The sequence below is a fragment of the Brassica oleracea genome, chromosome C8, assembly GCF_000695525.1.
Source record: "Brassica oleracea var. oleracea cultivar TO1000 chromosome C8, BOL, whole genome shotgun sequence".
In the NCBI taxonomy this organism is placed as follows: domain Eukaryota; kingdom Viridiplantae; phylum Streptophyta; class Magnoliopsida; order Brassicales; family Brassicaceae; genus Brassica; species Brassica oleracea.
The window spans coordinates 37,319,875-37,339,589 of record NC_027755.1 but is presented as its reverse complement, the minus strand read 5'-3'; the positions used below and the strand labels follow the sequence as shown (position 1 = coordinate 37,339,589).

At 37.2% G+C, this 19,715-nt stretch overlaps 3 protein-coding genes and 1 long non-coding RNA gene across 11 annotated transcripts; 1 reads left to right on the top strand and 3 right to left on the bottom strand.

The window, feature by feature from the left end:
* Positions 1–3,716: 3,716 nt before the first annotated feature.
* On the bottom strand, positions 3,717–4,248 carry LOC106311320. Its single transcript, XR_001263987.1, has 2 exons — positions 4,106–4,248; positions 3,717–4,010 (listed from the first exon to the last, which is right to left on the bottom strand). It is a non-coding gene; the product is annotated as an uncharacterized LOC106311320 (long non-coding RNA).
* A 2,325-nt stretch (positions 4,249–6,573) lies between these two features.
* LOC106311789 (mediator of RNA polymerase II transcription subunit 15a-like) lies at positions 6,574–12,388 on the bottom strand. Of its 8 annotated transcripts, none has more exons than XM_013749076.1 (13): positions 12,057–12,388; positions 11,742–11,815; positions 11,343–11,463; positions 11,104–11,215; positions 10,864–10,981; positions 9,513–10,778; positions 9,360–9,430; positions 9,134–9,208; positions 7,797–8,939; positions 7,407–7,730; positions 7,127–7,333; positions 6,952–7,040; positions 6,668–6,875 (listed from the first exon to the last, which is right to left on the bottom strand). In XM_013749076.1, exons 2-13 carry the CDS (start codon positions 11,812–11,814, stop codon positions 6,668–6,670), a joined length of 3,807 nt encoding a protein of 1,268 aa, XP_013604530.1. In that variant the 5' UTR covers position 11,815; positions 12,057–12,388. The 8 variants fall into 8 exon arrangements, with proteins under 8 accessions (XP_013604529.1, XP_013604530.1, XP_013604536.1 ...); XM_013749082.1 differs by having other exon boundaries at positions 11,343–11,466; positions 11,742–11,792; XM_013749080.1 differs by having other exon boundaries at positions 11,742–11,792.
* Positions 12,389–14,406: 2,018 nt separating this feature from the next.
* Positions 14,407–17,002, bottom strand: LOC106310138. The gene is made up of 5 exons (XM_013747346.1): positions 16,518–17,002; positions 15,075–15,131; positions 14,924–14,986; positions 14,772–14,840; positions 14,407–14,687 (listed from the first exon to the last, which is right to left on the bottom strand). The coding sequence occupies exons 1-5, from the start codon at positions 16,830–16,832 to the stop codon at positions 14,601–14,603; spliced, it is 591 nt and encodes a 196-aa protein (XP_013602800.1). The 5' UTR covers positions 16,833–17,002; the 3' UTR covers positions 14,407–14,600.
* A 687-nt stretch (positions 17,003–17,689) lies between these two features.
* LOC106309329 lies at positions 17,690–19,591 on the top strand. Its single transcript, XM_013746365.1, has 5 exons — positions 17,690–18,491; positions 18,689–18,771; positions 18,907–19,018; positions 19,133–19,185; positions 19,259–19,591. Exons 1-5 carry the CDS (start codon positions 17,690–17,692, stop codon positions 19,415–19,417), a joined length of 1,209 nt encoding a protein of 402 aa, XP_013601819.1. The 3' UTR covers positions 19,418–19,591.
* The last annotated feature ends 124 nt before the right edge of the window (positions 19,592–19,715 follow it).

Below are 19,715 nucleotides of genomic sequence, written 5' to 3'. Positions count from 1 at the left end.
AAGATTCGATAGTATAAATTGTCATCATACGTATACAGATAAAATATTTCCCATAGGTCTTTAAATGTGCATATATTATACTTCCTTCATTTCAGTTTAGTTTTCGTTGTAGAGTAAAATTTTCTATTCAAAATATGTGTCGTATTATAATTTCAATACAACATTTATTGACTTTATAATTTAATCTATTTTTCTATTGGTTAAAATGTGTTTAGATGTATTGATAATATGTTTTTATTTAGTAAATATATAAAATTAAATATTTTATTAATTTATATATTTAAATTTAAAATGACAATTAAAATAATACGGAGAGAGTAGTAGGACTGGAGTGTTGTCGCTGTGACCGAACGTATTCAATTCTTTAAAACACCTGACATATAAAGATTTGCTTTTCCCAAAAAGCTAATGAACGTTATGATGAGTGATCGAGCAAAGATTGAAATTTTGAATTTTGTGCTACTAAAAACGATAAAATAAAGGAAAATTGCATTGCGTGATGTTCAAAAATTTAATAATTCAATCTATAGCTAATTGTTTTATTATACCTATACACTGTGTGTCTTTTCTATAATAAAGTTTTTTTATCCTCTGATGCAACCGGTAAGCAAAAGGTAAATTAAATTATAATATTTACCTCTCACAAATTGTGGCGCTTAGAGATACACATAGTTTCTTAAAGTAATTCGTTTAGTAACTATGTAGAAAGTGAATTGTCTTTCTCTCATATTTGATCTACATCGCCATTGATACTATTTCTTGAGTACCTTTCCGTAGAAGAAGCCAGTCTGTAACAACTCTTTTGGTTACTAACAGGAAGCTTCACCGAATCTGAAACCCGCCATCGGCGTTACCGGTGCATCAACACGCATGCGGCAATAGACGAGACTCGTGCAGCGAGAGACATATGAATATTTTGGGCATCGTTGGATAAAGTTGATAAAGACACTTTCCTGTCCTCCTCCACCTGGCCACCCATATAGTCTCTTTATTTTACAGTGAATGAACACATATTATGTTTTGAAGTTGTGTCATTGATTTGAATATTGGTTTATGCGTTAACCGAACCGACACAAGTGATTTACAAACTCAATTTTATCATTTTGTTAATTACACCCACACAAATGATTTTAATTCACAAATCTATTCTACTTTTCATTTTATATAGTATATATAGTATAATTTTACAGAATATTATATACTATTTTCAGATTTTAAATTTGTTTAAAATATTATAAATATATATTATAGTTTATATTTGGATTTGAGTTTAGTGATTGAGATTTAGGATTTAGTATTTATGGTTTGGGTTAGGGTAGTGTTTAGAGCATGAACATCAATGAACCCTCATTTGGGGTTCAAGTTTTCAATTTTTTATCATTAAAAACTTTTTTTTTGTTTGATTTAAAAAAAAAAAAAAATCAGACCAATTGTGGGCCACCACGTGTCGTGGGGCCCACAAAACAGTGATGAACTCACCACAGAAAAGTTCACCGCAGAGAGTTCAGGAGGACTAGGTTCATGAAAGAGAAATTATTTTAATATTTTTTTTCTTGGCAAACGTGTGAATTTACCCCATGAATTCCTCATGTACCTTTGATGTACATGCTCTTAGTATTAGGAGTTGTGGGTGGGGTAATGTTTAGTATTAGCGGTTGTGGGTGAAGTTATAATTGTATACTACTTTGACCATATAGAATATAACACTCAGTGCATATGTAAGTCGTCAATTGTGTGATGTAAATGGCTCCTCCCTGTCTATTTATATAGTATAGTATAACATTACAAAATATTATATACTATTTTTATATTTTAAATTTGTTAAAAATATTATAAATATATATATTATAGTTTATATTTGGGTTTGAGTTTAGTTGTTGGGATTTAAAATTTAGTATTTATGGGTTTGGGTAATGTTAGTATTAGGGGTTGTGGGTGGAGTTATAATCTTGTACTATTTTTACCATATAGACTATAACACTCAGTGCATATATGTATGTGGTCAATAAACGTGTGACGGTGATGACTCATCTTTCTTTCATGTCTATTTATATATATAGTATAGTATAATATTACATAATATTTTATACTAATTTAAGTTTTGAATTTGTTTAAAATATTATGAATTTATATTATAGTTTATTTTTGGGTTTAGTGATTGAGATTTAGAATTTAAAATTTATCGGTTGGGGTTGGATTAATGTTTAGTATTAGAGGTTGTGAGGGGTTATAATCATATATTGCTTCGGCCATATAGAATAGAAAATTTAGTGCATATGTATGTGATTAATAAATGTGTGACGTGGATGACTCCTCTTTCTTCTGGTGAAATAGTTTTTAGGCACATTTGACCATATATTACATGAACTATGTGACACATAAAACACATTTTTATCGAGTAATGGCAAAAAGGAGCAGTATCACCGGATAAATTAGGTTGATATAAATATTAATATAATTTGAGTTACTCTAGTCAGACCTAGTTTTACCAAATGATCAACAAAATCTCAACCTCTTTTGAAATTGACAATTTGAGTACAACGTTGAATTCCAAAACCAGCGGTCATATAATCACAAGATAGAAACCCCTCTAAAAAGATGCAATATAATTTCCTCTAAAACTATTAGATTGAAGTCAGTTAGCACATACATACATACATCTGTATACAAAGAATCGAATTGTACTAGAAGTGATGTTTTCAAAACTTAATTGTAGCCAGAGCATTCATAAAATTTATAAAGATTTTAGAATCTTTTGTATTTATTAATGCTATCATAAAATAGTAAAATAATATATTTATGTTTAGGCATATATTTATTTTAAACACGAATAATCATAATATAGCATTTTTAATTTGTATTTTAGTTACTAAAACAGATATTTAATTTTAATATGGATAAAAATGTCTTATCACATTGAAGAAAGTGTAGTTTTCAAAATATAAATATAGATTTATTTTTCAAATTCTAAACTATAAATAGAGTATTTTTAAAATTATCCCAAAAATAATCATTATGACAAATCGGAACAAATTAATTATAATTTGACATAACTATTAAAATATTTTGGTCAATGATCTTGAATTGGGACCATTTGTATATCCAATGACTAATTTGAGAAGGAAATACCTTACGTTTCAAATGGAATTGTGATGAAAACATTAATTTACATACTTTACGGTCGTAGAGTGTTATTTCTTTTTATAATAACACTCGCATTGACTGAATTCTTTTAAAAAGTTCATATGTTATTTTTTGGTTTTTAGTCTTCATTAAGAAAGGTCACAAAGATCGAGGTTTCACAGAGCATGAAAGTAGTGCTTCGTAGTTCCGGCATGCTACGGTTTTTCTTTTATTGCATATGGGTGTGAGGCTTGGAGCATCCGTCCCATAAAATGAGGCTGAGCCATTGTGATCTTTTGTAATCAAAGTTGTTCCACATAATGACGATGGAAGTTATCTCATAGACATGCACTACTATATATCGTAACAATTGATTTTGGTGATGTTCCCAGTTACCAAATCATGGTATTCTAAGTGTTAAGTGTGTAGTTTGATTCCTAACGAGCCGTCGGTAACCACATTTTAGTGAAAAGATTCCATTCTTGGAACTTTATACACTCTCATATATATTTTAACGATACAATAAAACATTGAAAGCTACTTACAAGAAAACTTGCGAAACGACTAGTATATTTAAATAAAAATCTAACACGTTTGAAAACGAATTATGTTATTAGATTAAATCGAACACCAGTATGTATTTTTTTGTCTAATGGTTAAACACCAGTATGTATTGTATTATATATCTTAGATTCTTAGTCAAACACATGCTTATTTAGAGGAACAACAGCATGGACTACCATAGAATTCACACCAGCCTGATTTAAACTTCATCCTCTGACAAAATGCAATGCAAACTTTGTCCAATGACTCCCCCGGGCCCATGTCGGGTTGCAAACACTCACTTGTTTTGAAGCACATATCCTCCTCCTTTTTAATTCCAAAACCTATTCAATATAAATCATTAAACCAATATATACCTTTGTTAAAAAGATGAAATTATGTACATGATTTTTTTTTTTTAAATGGAGAATATCGGTACCTGAAATGTTATCAGATGTTATACGACAATGAACATAAGATACGACGAGCAGAATGGTGAGAACAAATGCAACTAGATTCTTTTTGGTGATAGCCATTTTATAATACTTTCTTCTTCGTTTTCTTATGATTTGTTTTGTTTCACTTAGGCTGGTCAAATATATATATATATATATATAAGAACAAGCATACATAAAGAAGTATTTTATAGTCAATGTTAAAAAAGGACATAATCTTTAAATTTATTTCCTTAGATTTGTGACCAATACAGTTAAAAAAAAAGAGATTTGTGACCAATATAAAACAAAACAAAAAAAATCTTTTGTTTGACAATAAATATCCCTTATATATTAAAAGATAAACATTACAATATTTTACCTATGACATATGTTATCCATTATATGTTAAAAGATAAGCATTACAACCTTAGATAAATATTACAACATTTTTACCTATGACATGTATCATCACTACAATAATTTTGAGACTCACTAGAAAATTAAGTTGGTCTATTTAAACATATATTATACATACTTTGTTAAAAGGATGAAATTATGTCCATGGTAAAAAACAAAGGATGAAATTATGTCCATGGTAAAAAAATAATTTGGAGAATATCGGTACCAGAAATGTTTTCATCAGATGTTATACGACAATGAACATAAGTGGCAAGCAGAATGGTGAGAAAAAATGCAACTAGAATCTTATTGGTGATAGCCATTTTATCATAATATCTTCTTCGTTTTCTTACGATTTGTTTTATTTTCACTCGGCCTGAACAAGCATATATATAACAGATTTTTTTGTAAAAAAAATAAAAGTATAAAAAACAGATGTTTATAGCCAATGTTATAAAAGGACACAATATTTTAAATTATTTTCTTAGATTTGTAACCAATATAAAAAATATATATATATATTTTCTTACTACGTTAGATACATTCATATCTGACCATAAAAGATACATTCTTGCTATGTAGAGAATGTGCATAATGTTGAGATATCTATCTTAAAATGTTGAGATATTTTTAAATATTTTTGGATATATATATTCCAACATTTAAGATATTCATTAGTGTAAATAAATCTTCTCTGGAGAAACTTTTCAAAGGGATTGTTAAGCCAAAAAAAACATTCCAAAGGAATTGCTCTTAACCACCTAGACCGAAACTTACGAGTCCGGACTGGAGCAAAATAATTAAACTCACTGTGAACAACGAACTAAAACTCTGTACTCTCTCCTATTTTGTTTCTCCTATTTCTCTAAAAATCTAATTTCCCATTTTTCTTGGTTATCTGGCAAATAAACCCATAAAATAAGGGAAGATGAGAGAGGTATATAATCGCTTGTCATTAGATTCTGGTCCAAGTATCACTAAACTATCTCGTTTGAGTCAATATGATTAGACTTTTCGTGTCTTTTGTAAATGATATAATCAGATACCCTAAATTCTCAGATCTTCCCCTTGCATAATTTGTTTATATAATAACACAGTGCTCTAAAACATAATGTAAGATCCCATTGTGTTTGCTCCTTTACCCACACTGTGACTGATGGTCACTCTTCATTGTCCACACTCTCACCCCATATTCTACAAACCACTCCCATCTTAACGACAAAGCCCGCCACTTTTTAAAAGTTAAAGCCTCCCTACTCAGTTTCCTCTCTATATACACAAACACACACGCGGGCACACACGCACAAAGAGACACAAACTTTTGTTGAGACCATCAAAAGAATCTTGCATGGATTGGTTTTCATGGCTGTCGAGAACAAAACTTAAACCTTGAACCTTGTCTCATCCACGAGGAGTCTTTCCTTCTCCAAGAAAGAGCTCGAACACGAAGACGTCGTTTACTTCAACCACGAGTTCCTCCAGGGCATAGGAATCTCCATCGCTAAACACTGCCTCATGATCCTCAAACTCGGTCGTAACGAGATCGCAAGCGATCTCCTCTTCTCACCTCTCCTTCCATCTTCAGAAATATCATCTTTTTTTTGCTTGCATGTCAACTTTTGTTCTTGACAGCAACAAAAGAACAGAGTTCCAAGCGATTCTCAGAGAAAAAAGGTGAAGATTTTGACTCACCAACCAAAAGGGAAGACCACGAAGAGTGAGTAACAAAAGCCAAATGAGTCCATAGCTACCAAGCAACCACATGCACCGATAAAGAGAACCATATCCATGGCGGAAGCAAAACAACGCTCTCTCCAACGAATGAGGAATATACCTACGGTTACACAAAATACACACTATACAATACAACTGAAAATATTCAGTAAAACATCATATAATACAATTGAAAAATGGCAGTACTACTGCATACGAATCTTTGACTACTAGATAAAAGCTCCCAATCATTCTGAGGTAGAAACAAACTTATGCTATACAACAAAAAGTGGGTTAAAAGGCAAAAAAGCCTTTTGTGTGTTGGGACCTTTTAGATAATTTTGACAAGAAAATAGTAAGTAGGAATCATAGCGATATAAAAAGAGTTTTGATAAACAGTGTTAATCACAGGATTACAAATTAAGGACATGATGAAGAGATGCATATCAGATTCAGGAAGCGGCTACAAATTTCTCCCAAGTACCGTATTTTGAACTGAAAGTTCCACCTCCAAATTGCTGTGCGTACTCACATATCACAGTCCGAGCGCATGCCTCCCATGTCTTGGCTATGTCTTTGAGCGACATCGGCTGTGACAAACTTCTTAGTAATATGTTGAACCTTGCCATAGCCTTGGACGACAGGTCCTCCTTCTCTTTGCTGTTCAAGAAACCAAACTATGTTAAGTTAAAGGTAAGAAGATGATCCAGTTTCTTATAGATGGTTTTACTTGTACCTGGTTTCGACCGGGAGATTATCCAGGAGAGATGGAGAGCCTCTGGGGTAGCTACAAGGTACCAGCAAGCGCAATGGTTGAATAGGAGACTGTAACAGAACAGAAGCACAAAACATTATCTTAAAAAACGATAAAATAAAATGATTTTCAATCTTAACGAAATGATCTTGCTTACCATTTGGGTTGATGAGAGATGAGCCTTCAAGGCTGGGCTGAGAGAAACCGCTTTAAACGAGAATCTTACTGTCGTTCCTTCACACCCTTTGCTTGCTGTTGCTCCCTCACTAGCATCAGCAGCATCTTCATCATTACTTATCTCAACAACTGTATCTATCAGCCGCTGGTTTATCTCCTTGATTTCCTCCAAAAGGGCATGCTCCGTCTGCAGTTCAAGATTGTGTCCTCAATATTTTAAAAAAATTTAAACCTTGCTGTGTGTCAAATTTCATATATACCTCAGTTCTTGCCTTCTTTCCAACAGAAGTCGCTGTAGATTCCAGATCTGATGTTTCTGAACATGCGAACTGATTGTAGTTATCACCAACGCTTAATGGCATTGCAGTTGTGTGACGTTTCATTTTCTTATTCGCCGGCATTCCCTCTTGCGTCATTAAGTTTCTTGCTTGGAGACGACACTTTGTCATTGCAACCAAATCCTCACCAACTGAAGTTCTTGAACCGTTTCCTGGGGCTGAACCAGCTATCCTATCAACCATGCTTACAACAGATCTGATGTCACTTACTCCAGAAGAAAGTGATTGTGGCGAGATGGACTTCACCTGTATACATCATGATCAGAACAATGTTTCTGCTACAAGTGGTGGGATGTTAGTAATGTTACTTACGACTCTAATAAGGCGTTCAATAGGCAGCTCAGCCGCGCTTTGATTTAAATTATTTCCATCAGGACTAGTAAGCTCCTGAAGGAGAGGAGATGCAGAGATCCCTGGAGTGCCAATTGCAATGGATTGAACTACACTTTGTTGTTGGCGAGCAGTGTTTCCCATTGCTTTCTCAGAGTCAACTTGCATAGGGGAAGGTGCCAGGGAGGTTGAAGGAGATGGGACAACAAAAGGGGAGTGTGCAGGTTGCAATGGAGTTCCCATCTTGTTGACAGATGACATCAGAATTTTCTGGTCGACCTGAGGAGACGAATGTTGTTGTGTCATCTGAGGAGATGCACCTGGGAGAAGTTGAGGCGACGTAGCAGGAAGCTGAGATCCTGGTTTTAACTGCTGAAGGGGATAAGTAGCACGCTGACCCTGCAGAGAATGTTGCTGGAACTGTGCCCCTTGCTGTCTTGCTTGCAACTGTTGCTGCTGCTGCTGACTCAACTGCTGCTTCTGTAGTAGCTGCAGCATTTGGCGCTGCTGAAATTGCTGTTTCAACTGCTGCGTCATTTGTTGGTCTTGATGTTGCTTCAGGTGCTGTTGCTGAAGCAAACCGGAACTTAGCTGGGCTTGATTAAAATTAGACTGCAGTGTACTTAACCCACTTTGAGCAGAGGCAGAACTGTTATTCACTTGTTGAGAAATATTTTGTTGCATGGATCCCATGGTAACCTGTGCATTTCCTTGGCCTGACTCTAAACTAGAAGCCGGAATGCTCTGCTGTGGGGCTGAAACTCCAGGACGAGATGATAGAACATTGTTCTGCATATTTGCCAGACTACTCTGCTGTGCCCTTGGCACAGAACCTGCCATGCTCATTGACTGCATCTGCGTATTTGCTTGACTATCATGAGATTGATCCTGACCGTTCTGAGCTGATTGTTGCTGCATCTGCCCTTGCTGTATTGGCCTCCTCGGCCTGTGATTATTTAAGAAATTTATAATCTGCTTCTCATAATTAGCCACCTTATCCTTTAATGCAGGCATGATGTTGATCTTTGGAACCGATAGGAATTGTATCATTCGGTCCAACATATTTTTGAATTGTTTTAATTTCTCAAACTGCTCTGATCTTTGTTGCTGCGGAAGAGAAGCGTCCTGCTCGAGAGAGAAAAAAATGTGTTCAATAAGAAAAAAGACAAGGACATAGATGCAAGCTACAAACCACTTGACTTGCAATATTGAAACGTTCTTGCATTAAATTAAATTCAAAGTCTCATAAGGTATATACTACTGTTGCGGAGGACACACTAATGCAAACTATTCTCCTAGTTAAAAAAATGGTAACTTACTTGCTGTAACTTGGCTCCAACTCTCTGATTGATTTCACTAAGATCTGGTAAGTACGCCTCTTTCATGGTTTGGATCTGCAAAAACAAGCACAATGGTCACATGATTACTCATCACGGATATATATATCTAAAATCGCCAGCCTAGTTGCATCTATCTTCTTAAGATTTAATTAGTGTAGACAGAATTGGAAAAAGATATAGCAAACTTATTTTTTTTTAAAACTACCTTTTGGTAAACCTCTTCTTGCCAATCGACTCCATTTGCACTTTCCGTCTGTGCCGTCGAGTCTAGCGAAGCTAAAATTTATGAAATGGGGGTGTTCAGCATCAGATCCTATTCAGAGATTGTGTAAAGTATTCACAAGGATGTAAAGCATACATGATGGCATCTCCGGAAGAGTTCTTTGGGATTGATATAGTTGTTGTTGTCTCTGTTGGTCCACTACACTTTGAGGTGGAAGCAGGGAACCAGTGACTTGGCCAGAAGATTGTAGTCTTTGTTGCACATCCTGTTGTAGCAGATTAGGTTGTTGTTGTTGTTGCAAACCTAGCTGCTGATGATGCGACTGAAGGGGTATCATCTGCTGATTTTGTGACTGTTGGCCCTGAGAAGAAAACACGCCATGGCCAGCCTGATGAGCTCGTTGTAGCCCAACCGTTGGCTGTGATAACATGTGCTGCACCGACTGCTGGTTAGTCTGCATGCTCGAATTACTGAGCAACTGTTGTTGTGGTTGCTGCAGTCCAGCAACATTGCTATGACTAGTGCCCAGTGGTTGCTGATGCGTTGTCTGAAGGCTGTTTTGTTGAGACATCAGTTGCTGCTGTGCCGGTACTTGTTGCTTTTGTTGCATATTCAAAATATTATTTTGTTGGTTCAGTAACCTTTGCTGGTGTTGCTGCTGCATATCCCCGACAAGATTCTGCCCCATCATCTGCTTCTGTTGGATGCCTGACCCACTTGCAGCTTGTTGTCGCATCATCTGTGCTTGCTGCTGTTGTAGAGGAGAAATAGGCTGTTGTTGCGGCAATGAAGTTTGCTGCTGATGGATGCCAGAGGATTGTTGTGATTGAGGATGTTGCCTTAGCAGCGAAGATTGATGCTGACGAAGCATAGACTGATGAGGACTTGATTGCTGATTTGTGTGGAGACCCTGGAGAGGAGATGAGCTCACAGCTGAGGTAGATGTTGAAATGCCAGACTGTTGCATTTGATTGGGCTGCAGCAAATTTGGTTGCTGTTGTTGTTGATTGTGCTGAACATTCCCTGACTGAAAATTCTGCTTGAGAAGCTGCTGCTGTAGCTGCTGCTGATAAAGAAACTGTGCACTCTGTGGCTGCTGCTGCTGCTGAGAAGACATAGCATTAGGCCTTCCCAGCATCTGCCTTTGGGATGATCCTGAAAACATGTTGGAAGAAAGGCCATGCTGGCCAGATGAATCTTGCAACATTCCGGCGACATTTTGCATACTGGGATTCTGGTTTACAACGCTTGTGACATTAGTATTATTGGTTAAAGCAGTAGAACCCGTCATTCCAGAGGCAGTATTACTCTGCATGGGTTGGGACAGCGACGGCTGAGGTGGTGCTTGAGATTGATTGTTTGGTAAAGCTCCCGGAAGAAGGTGCCCTTGAATGTTGGGTTCTACTCAAAAGGAAAGATTAAAACAGCACCATATTAGAGAAACAGTCATCCAAAAACTAGATACATGCTTGAGAATTGTGGTTACTTATATCCATGGATGAGACATTATTGGCGGCAGGGATAGATGAGGAAGAGCCAGTTGCATTTTGAGATTTAGAGTCCATAGTTAGCATCTTCATGGATATTTTCCGAAGGTAATCACTCTGAAATTCGAAATAAAATAAAATCAAGAAGCTATATATATTGGGACTAAGCTTTACAGGTAGTTATATATACCAAACACTAAAATAAAATAAAAAGATGTACAAGCAGACGATTGATTAACCTGGTTAACAGCACCACTGAAAATTTTCTCCTCGAATCTAGCAGCAATTCTCCTGAGCTCGTTAACTCCCTCTGTTGCAGAAAGCGGAAGATGCTTCTTTAGTGTCTCCATTCTACATACAAGTGACAAGTAATTAAGTACACAAAAAAATAAAAACAGTATCATTGGTCAAAGAAACTATAACATCATATTAACTACAAGTATTTCTGATGAATTTTTTTAATAATAAATAAAGTTACATTTTGTTGACAATCTTCTGGCGTGAATCAGGTGGCAATTGACTTCTCCAGTCACCAGTGTCCACGGAAGGATCTCCATTTGGAAGATCAGGCCTCCAACTGTTATTATCCATCAAGTGTCCTACTTTTAACAAGCCATGAAAAAACAAAAGTATCGATAGGAAGTAAATTTCTTAAAACTGAATGAAAATAGAGAAGAAACCAAAACATGAAACAAACAACCACACTACATGGATTAGATAGACATACAGAATGTCTTAATATATGTTCCTTTTGTTTTAACATTTATGCCAAGAATCACCAGCCAGGCTAACATAACCATTTAAGGAAGCCGAAGCTTGCTCACCAACCCTAAAAAGACCAAAAATCATTTTTTTTTTTAAAAACCAGTAACCATACCTCTTTTTTTTTTTCTGTTCTTACAAAGCCACAGACTCGAAATACAGTAGCCTGTCCGAAAACGAATAAGCATACTCAACATGAAACAAAACGACCACACAACATTGGGATTAGATTGAGACACAGAATGTCTTAATATATATATATATCCATCAGAATTTACATACGGAATCAACAAACCCTATAGAGACCAAAAAGTTCATATTTTTTATGTTTTCTGTTATTACAAAACCTGCCTCAGACACAAACTCAAGTAGCCTGTCCGAAAACGAATTAAACATACTCTTATCACACCAACAACGTTCATCTACTCACCGAATTTATAAGAAACCCAGAAACCACCAATCTATAAACGGCGGTATCGCATGTCTTGTCGATAATCCCGATCACGAGAGACGAGATTCGGAAACTTTTTCACCACAAATTTTCAGAGCTTAATCGATGCGATTTCGCGTTTTGGGGGCCGAAAGGAGGTTGGTTACAACGATTTAGGGTTAAATGTTGATGGAGAAAGGGATTGGAAAGGATCTTTTTTTTCTGGGCAAAATGCAGAAGAAGGAAACTTGTTCGTTCTCAAATCATTTTCTGCCAAAGGCGTCTCTCGCTCTTCTAGCTTATAAGGACAACAGATTTGTCTTTAAATTACCGAGAGCCCCTCCAAGTAATAGATAAAACTTAACAAGATATGAACATACTAATGTTGAAGGAGGCGACGACGTTTTTAATTTCTACATGTGGTTTAGCCCTTTTTGACCGTAGCGGTAGAAGAGTTCAAAGAAAGAAAAGACTTTTTTACATTTGCTGTTAATATTATGGATCATCTCCACGTCACTTTTCTTATCACACTACACTCCAATGGACATGTTTTTTCTTGTCAACCCAATGGACATGTTTATACATGCTTTTCCTTTTAACTCTTGCAGTCTTTTTTTTTTTCCATCAATTCTATTGTTTATTAAAAGGTTAAAGTCCAAAGGGCAAAGCCCAAACACATTACAAGGAAAAGAAAGCAAGAAGACCAACACAAAAAGTCGAACTAAAAAGGACCATATTGGACCTAAGCCCATTAACCTAAACCCGTAAGCGCCATTTCAAGCCATGCGTGTTTCGTGAACGTGTCACGTGTTAAGGTCCTCACCAACGAGGAACACGTGTCACAAGGCCTCCACATCCTTACCGAAAACTCCACTCGAGGGGCACATGTCGCAGGGTCAAAATCGCCACCGCATTTCACCGACATGCAAGTCGCCGTCGACGCACTAATCGGATATCTACCGGAAGCACACCGGAGAGCAGGATATCGAAATCGATCATCACGCGTCGAATGGTGAAAGATCATCTTCCACCGGAGTCGGAGAAAACGCGCGACCAAACTCCACCAACCAAACCCTTGAAGAGGCCGATCAACTAGATCAGCCTCAAGAAGTTCAAACCACGGATCTACGCTTCCAAGAAACATCAACCATCTACGATCGATCCAAGAACAACAACATGGAGTCTCAAATCGAGAGTCATTTGACAAAGAGAGAACCAAAGCGTAGAACGGAAAACGAGAAAGCCGACAAAAAACAGTGTTGTCAGAGCCACCGCTTCCCGGAAGCGAACGCCGACGAAACCGGTGATGTCAGAGCCACCGTTTCTCAGAAACCAAAGTTGGCGACGTCGGTGTAGAGGAATCACCGCTTCCCAGGATCAAACCCGATAGACGGGAGACGGAGTCATAAGAACTCCGACTGAGGTTTCATCTCATCCTTCCTCTGTGTCAGATCGAAGAGAGAGAACATAGCTGAAGGAGAGAGAAACCCAGCTAGCTAGTTATATTTGTAATGACGTAACTCTTGAAGGTTTATTCGAGGGTTTATTTGTGAAATAGCCAAAAAAAAAAGAAATTAGATTTATAGTAAGATGATAGGAGATAGAAAGAGAAAATAGTAGAGAGGATGAAAATTTGGTTATCTAGTGAATTATAGTTTTTTTTTTTTTTTGGTTATTGGGTCTAATTTCCTTTATTCAAGGTGATTTTTTTGGCTAAAAGGTAAACATCTATTTTATTAAAGTTTAAGTACCATTTTGACTTATTAGTTCACCTAATTATTTCATGCCATAAAAACCTAACTAATCCTGCATTTTAGAATTAGTTGTTATTTTGTCATTTAATTTAATATAAAACGTGATCTTAATTTACATAAATAGTTTTCGGTTGGTGCTGAAATTAATGAATTTAAAACATAACTCATATTCATCTAAACAATACCAAAATCAATTTAATTGTAGCATGTCGAATACATAAATTAATTATAATTCTAAACGAAAATCACTTTTATATGGGTTATGTAACTATCAATTTACATTAAAAATAATGTTATCAGTTTTTAATATGAAGCGAGATGAACCAAACTGTTTATGGAATTTCTTTTGCGTCAAACTCATTACATTACCAATAAATATTTTATGAAAAAAAAAGCTAAATAAATATAGAAAAACAGAATGTACATTACAAAAAGATGGAAACTCAAATGTAATTTGAAAAAAACAATAAAAGAAGAAATGTATCTATGTAATATATATAATTTATAAGTCTTAAATTATATAATAGAGTGGGAAAAAGAGCGAGGGAGAGAGAGAGAATTAGAGGAGAGGGCGATGGCAAAAACTTGCAACAACCTAAGAATCAATATCTATGAGATAGAAGAAAAAAAATAGCAAACTCATCTCCACTGTGTCATCAGAGTCCATTGTCCTTCGATGATTATCTATAGTCTTATCCATATCATATATAGTTACAGTTATGCATAGTCTAGAAAGTCTGGCTAACAAAAGAATATTTGATGTTTGATGGCTGCTTTGTAGTTATATATATCAGCTCGGGGTGTTGTCATCAAGAGGAATGTTAAGGTCAGGGAGCAAGAACGAGGAATCATCATTCTTTTGTGTCTCAGCAGCAGCCTGCACATAGATACCATATGTTATTAGATTTATTTACATATATATCTAGGCAAAACAGTACATGTTTAGTAGGTTGATTTAAACCTGGAGTTTTTTTAATGACTCGTTTCTTGCTCTTTGTTGCTTCAGCAAATTTCGCATACTTGCGAGTTCCTGATTCACCAAACAAGTAAACATATAAAAGATTTGGACTTCGGACATGATGTTAAAAGAAGATGGAGAAAAGGGATTTTTACATTTTTCAGGTCTTTCTTTTCCTTTAAGAGTAAACTCTCCTCCTCTTTTAGTTCAGCAAGCGTCTGTTAACAGCCACATACATTGATTAAGACATTAAACATAACGATGTGATTTTATCAGAATCTAGATTTTTATCCTTGGTTTGCTTACCTTTTTCTTTCTTGATCTCTTGAAATGGGTTGTTGGTTTTACACTAGTTTGAGATATCTGCATGAAAACACACTAAGAAGATCAGATAGTGGCTTTTCACAACGTATACTAACAAAAGATCAAGTTCAAGCCACCGTCACATTAGACCATTCTTATCGTAAATTCGAATCCATAATTTCAGGTTATCAACTAGAGGGCAAGTGTAGTTGATACACAATGATAGTATGATACGATGAAATAAAGGATTAGCAAAAGCATAAAGTGGTTGATCATTACAAGATATCCCTAATTATTTAAAGATTTAAAACAAATCACTAAATCTTAGACAATTAAATCAGTAAAGAAAACATTCAAACAAAGGAATCTTTGTTCTTGGTCAACTACTTAGAGACCCAAAAAAGAAAATATGAAAACAAGTGCATCTTTTTCTCCTTACATCGAGACACACCCCAACTTCAAAAGAAAGAATAGGATCACGTGACTAGAGCGTGACTTGGACGACTTTTACGCGTGTCTTCCCTTGGCCAAGAACCCCACACATTGTCACAAATTATCCACATAACCATTTGTCCCTATCACGTTCCATCTCTTTCTTTTAATTACTAATGGCGACTTTGTGGGTTCTTTCATCTACTTTAGTAGTAAGATAATGCAGCTTAACCCATATAGAAAAAGCTAAATACACAAGGCTGTCACCAATACTATAACAGTGAATGATATTGACCAAAGGTGTTCTGGATTGCAGTCAAAGTGTCGTGTGGAGAAGTATTTGACCCTTTTTCCACGTCAAGTGTACTGTGCGCTACGCCGCATCAGATTACACCACACACACACGCAGCCCAAACCTAATTCGCCACGAAAACGCCTCTCAACCCATAAAAGAGGCAGCTCCTCATAAGTATAAGCAAATATTATAAATAACGCCAGCAATAACTCCTCTTATTGACCTAATTACCCCCTCACAGCCTTAATGACAAAGGGACAATCTCGTCATAACGAAGCATCGTGACGTGAACTTGGTAACCAAACAGGCAACCCTCTAGATGTGGAGTATCTAGCAAAACTGATACTGAGATTGCAGAGAGCAAAAAAGATAGTTTGAGTTTAGAAGAACGCGCGGTTATACGGTCATGGATGTTAAGGTCAACGCAACATTGGAGTATATAGATCGAAGAAGGGCAAGGTCGATTCGGATCAAAATGACGAATATAACCCTAACAGAAAACAGATGGGCAAAAAATGGTAGTGGTTGAGGAAAAAAAGGAAGACCTAGAGATTACGTGAAAGTGGATATCGCCCACACGGCTTAAGGTGGCTAGAGTCTACCGGCGTTTATTTTTCCGGCCACGTACACCGATGGTTATATTCATCAAACACATAAACAGAGTAATAACGTAAAGTTTTTTTAAAAAAGAAACTGGAGAAAAGTAACCAAAGGGGTACCTTAGATCTAACGGCCTCTGACAGTTTCACGGCGCAGCTAGACTGCTCAGCGGCGGCGACACCGCTGCCTCCGCCTCCACCGCCGCTGAGAGAAGTGGCGCCGCTCCAAGAAAGAGGCGTAGAGGGACTGGCACGTGTATGCTCTCCCTTCGTCGCCTTGCTCCTCCGCTGCCGCACGGTCCATTTCAGCTCGAGATCCGACGGGCCGCACTTCTCAGGAGGAGGAGGCGGCTCGACATGGTGGAGGGAGATCAGTGCCTCCGCCACCAATGAATCGTCGGACATAGCCTCACGAGTCCAGTCTCCGTTGGTCATAGCCTAGGTCTGGACTTTTCACCGAGTTTTAGAGAGAGAGAGAGAGAGAAAGTGAGAGAAGGAGAAATGGTGGCGAAAAGTGGAGAAGAAGAAGAAGAAAATAAAATCTCCGTGGCACATTAATGAGTGGATTGATTATATATAGTATATACATTCGGAACGTTTTCACACACACAGTTAGATAGATTGAAATAGTACTTTTGTAAACTTTGTCTTTATTAATTTTCTTGGTAAATGTGGGACCCATAGGAATACTTACGTAGCATCATGGACTATTTTGTGCTTCGTGTCTGGTGTATACGAGCCGCTTGCGTGACGGTTCAGTTTTTATCCACTAGTATGCAGTTTCGGGATAATTTTGTGGACGTGCGAGGTCTTTCTTATTCGAATCATGTGGTAAAAGTTTTTGGTGGCAACTATTAACTATTCAACGAAACATGTGTTTTTCTTTTTTTTTGCATAAGATTTGAGCTTCTAATCATGAATAAGCTGAATATAGAATTTGATAAACCTAACGTTTATAACAAAACGAGGACAGTTCCAATATGTTATGTGACTTTTTTTTATTAAAAGAGTCAACTGAAATTAAGGAAAGGACTTCGTCGTAAACTCGTGGTTTGAAATACTTAGAAAAGAGTAAAAACTAATGGGCCATTTCACATGTAAATGGGCCTTCGTAGGAGGATACAATGTGCACGAGACACGTCGTCTCGGTTTTCTTATACCAGACTTTGCCTGAACAACACTTAACCGGAAAGTCGTGACATTTGAATTCAATTAAACCGCAATTACTGTAAATCTGTGATCGTCGTCGTCTTCAACCCAAAGCCCTAAACCCTACGGAGCATCCAAAAACCATGGCGCTTCTTCTCGCTAGACGCTATCGCAGATTCCCATCAGCCCCATCTTTGATTCGCTTCTTCTCCAATTCCTCATCGGATCCACCTCCCAAATCCGCGAACGCATCCGTCGAGAAACCTCCCCAGTCTCAATCGAACTCTCCCTTCACCGACATCAAGTCCACTCTCAAGAATAATTCATCTCAAGCTCGGAATCACGGATCGAGCCGAATCTCCGGTAGCGGGTCGTCACAGGATTTAAGCATCAACCTCGCCAAGTTTCAGCGTAGATCCGCCGCTCCACCTCCGAAGAGCGAATCGCCTTCGACTTCCTTCGAGACGCTCTATAAGCAGAATGTTGCAGCGGGTGCAAACTCTTCGGATCCTAGTAATCTAAGAGGTCATGATATCGATTTGAGTAAATTGCGGGAAAATTTGAAAAATTTGAAGTCGCAGCCCAACACAGAGATGGCGGGAATGTCTTTACGAAGAAGAAACGTTGGTTCTTCGGATGTGTCAGTGATCGGGAAAGACATGGAGGATGGGAATGGTAGGGAAGGTGAAACGGAGGAGGAGGTGACGATGACGGAGTATTTAAAGATGTATAGGGAAGAAGAGTTGGGTGAGAAGCTGAAGATGCTTAGGCCAGAGGGGAAGAAGGAAGACGGGTGGTTCTCGTTGGAGGAGTTGAATGAGAGGTTGGTTAAGCTAAGGCAAGCGGAAAAGAAAGAGGTCAAGAATCAGCGTTGGAACTTCTCGGTGCTCAGGAATGTTATTGGAACACTTGAGGATGATAAAGCCAAGAACGAAGCTGTTCCCCGTATGTTCTGCCTGTGCTCTAGTTTTCGAATGTTTTATAGAATCTATGAGCTTTTGTTTATTGGTCAATTCTACTATTGTAGCTTTGTTGGTTTTTGCTTACTATTCGAAAAGTTGAGATCTTTTGGTTTAGGATTTAGCTATGTTTTGCTGTTGAAATGGCATTTATGTCATCTAAGGAGGTTTCTATGCTTGCAGTGCAGAATCTAGACATTCTAGGATATTGGGATGGTACTCCTGAGTACAAGCATTATCCTCCTAAAGATGAGCTAGTTGAAACTGTAAGTTTCTTTTTCTCGTTATTTTGGTGATCTTTTGTCTCATGTTTTAAAACAATGCTATGTTGTTCTGTTGTGTTCGCTAGATTAAACTGTGGGTATTGGTCTGTTTTTTTATGTGACTCTGCGTCTACGAAGTACTTCCACTCAGATAATCTGTCATCTGCGGAGAAGATGAAAATTGAGCTCACGAAAGTCAGGGAAGATTTCAAGATGTCGGAATCAGATTGTGGTTCTGCACGCGTGCAAGGTAAATTGTGGTTCTCTGATGAATGCTGACTTTAACGATCAAAAGGATCACATTTTCTGAGACAGAGTTTGGGTTAGATTGTCTTGTGATGTCTCTGGTCTACTGTCCTTGCAGTGGCGCAGCTAACTACTAAAATCAAGCATTTGACCTCTGCTCTGCACAAAAAGGTAAAACTCCTCAAGTTGTTTCCAATATTCTTCTGTATCCCTAGTGTCATACTCGGTGACTGTATAACCGTAGGACAAACATTCGCGGAAGGGACTCGTAGCAATGGTGCATAAACGGAAGAAGCTGTTGAAATATCTAAGACGAACTGACTGGGATTCTTACTGCCTTGTCCTGTCACAACTCAGCCTTCGTGACACCCCGGATTACAAGATCCCGGATTACAAGCAGTAAGCTTTCTGCGTTAGGACCCCCATGGTTATATCTCCACACTCTTTTTGGTTTGGTCAACGCCCTGTTGGGAGTGAGAGACTTGGCTGTTCAAACCCTGTTAGGCATTTTACTCTCTAGTGAAGAAACTCCCTCAACTATCTGTTGTTTCATTATTCATTAATATTTGATAATAGAGTTATATACTAAGAGCATGATTATTGCAGTTTCTAAAGAGGGGTTTTAAACAAAATAAATCATTTATTTAAATCAAAACTAAATAAAAAGGTAATAAACGATCCTTAATACAGGATTTTGGGGA

Coding starts and splice junctions, on each gene's coding strand:
- LOC106311789 (XM_013749076.1), bottom strand. CDS start 11,814: ATGCTTATTCGTTTTCGGACAGGCTACTGTATTTCGAGTCTGTGGCTT. Junction 9,431..9,512: donor TCTTCCGGAGATGCCATCAT/GTATGCTTTACA, acceptor CATAAATTTTAG/CTTCGCTAGACTCGACGGCA. Junction 9,209..9,359: donor AAGAAGAGGTTTACCAAAAG/GTAGTTTTAAAA, acceptor TTGTTTTTGCAG/ATCCAAACCATGAAAGAGGC.
- LOC106310138 (XM_013747346.1), bottom strand. CDS start 16,832: ATGACCAACGGAGACTGGACTCGTGAGGCTATGTCCGACGATTCATTG. Junction 15,132..16,517: donor CAGAGGCCGTTAGATCTAAG/GTACCCCTTTGG, acceptor GTTTTCATGCAG/ATATCTCAAACTAGTGTAAA. Junction 14,841..14,923: donor AAAAGAAAGACCTGAAAAAT/GTAAAAATCCCT, acceptor TTGGTGAATCAG/GAACTCGCAAGTATGCGAAA.
- LOC106309329 (XM_013746365.1), top strand. CDS start 17,690: ATGGCGCTTCTTCTCGCTAGACGCTATCGCAGATTCCCATCAGCCCCA. Junction 18,772..18,906: donor AAGATGAGCTAGTTGAAACT/GTAAGTTTCTTT, acceptor GCGTCTACGAAG/TACTTCCACTCAGATAATCT. Junction 19,186..19,258: donor CCTCTGCTCTGCACAAAAAG/GTAAAACTCCTC, acceptor GTATAACCGTAG/GACAAACATTCGCGGAAGGG.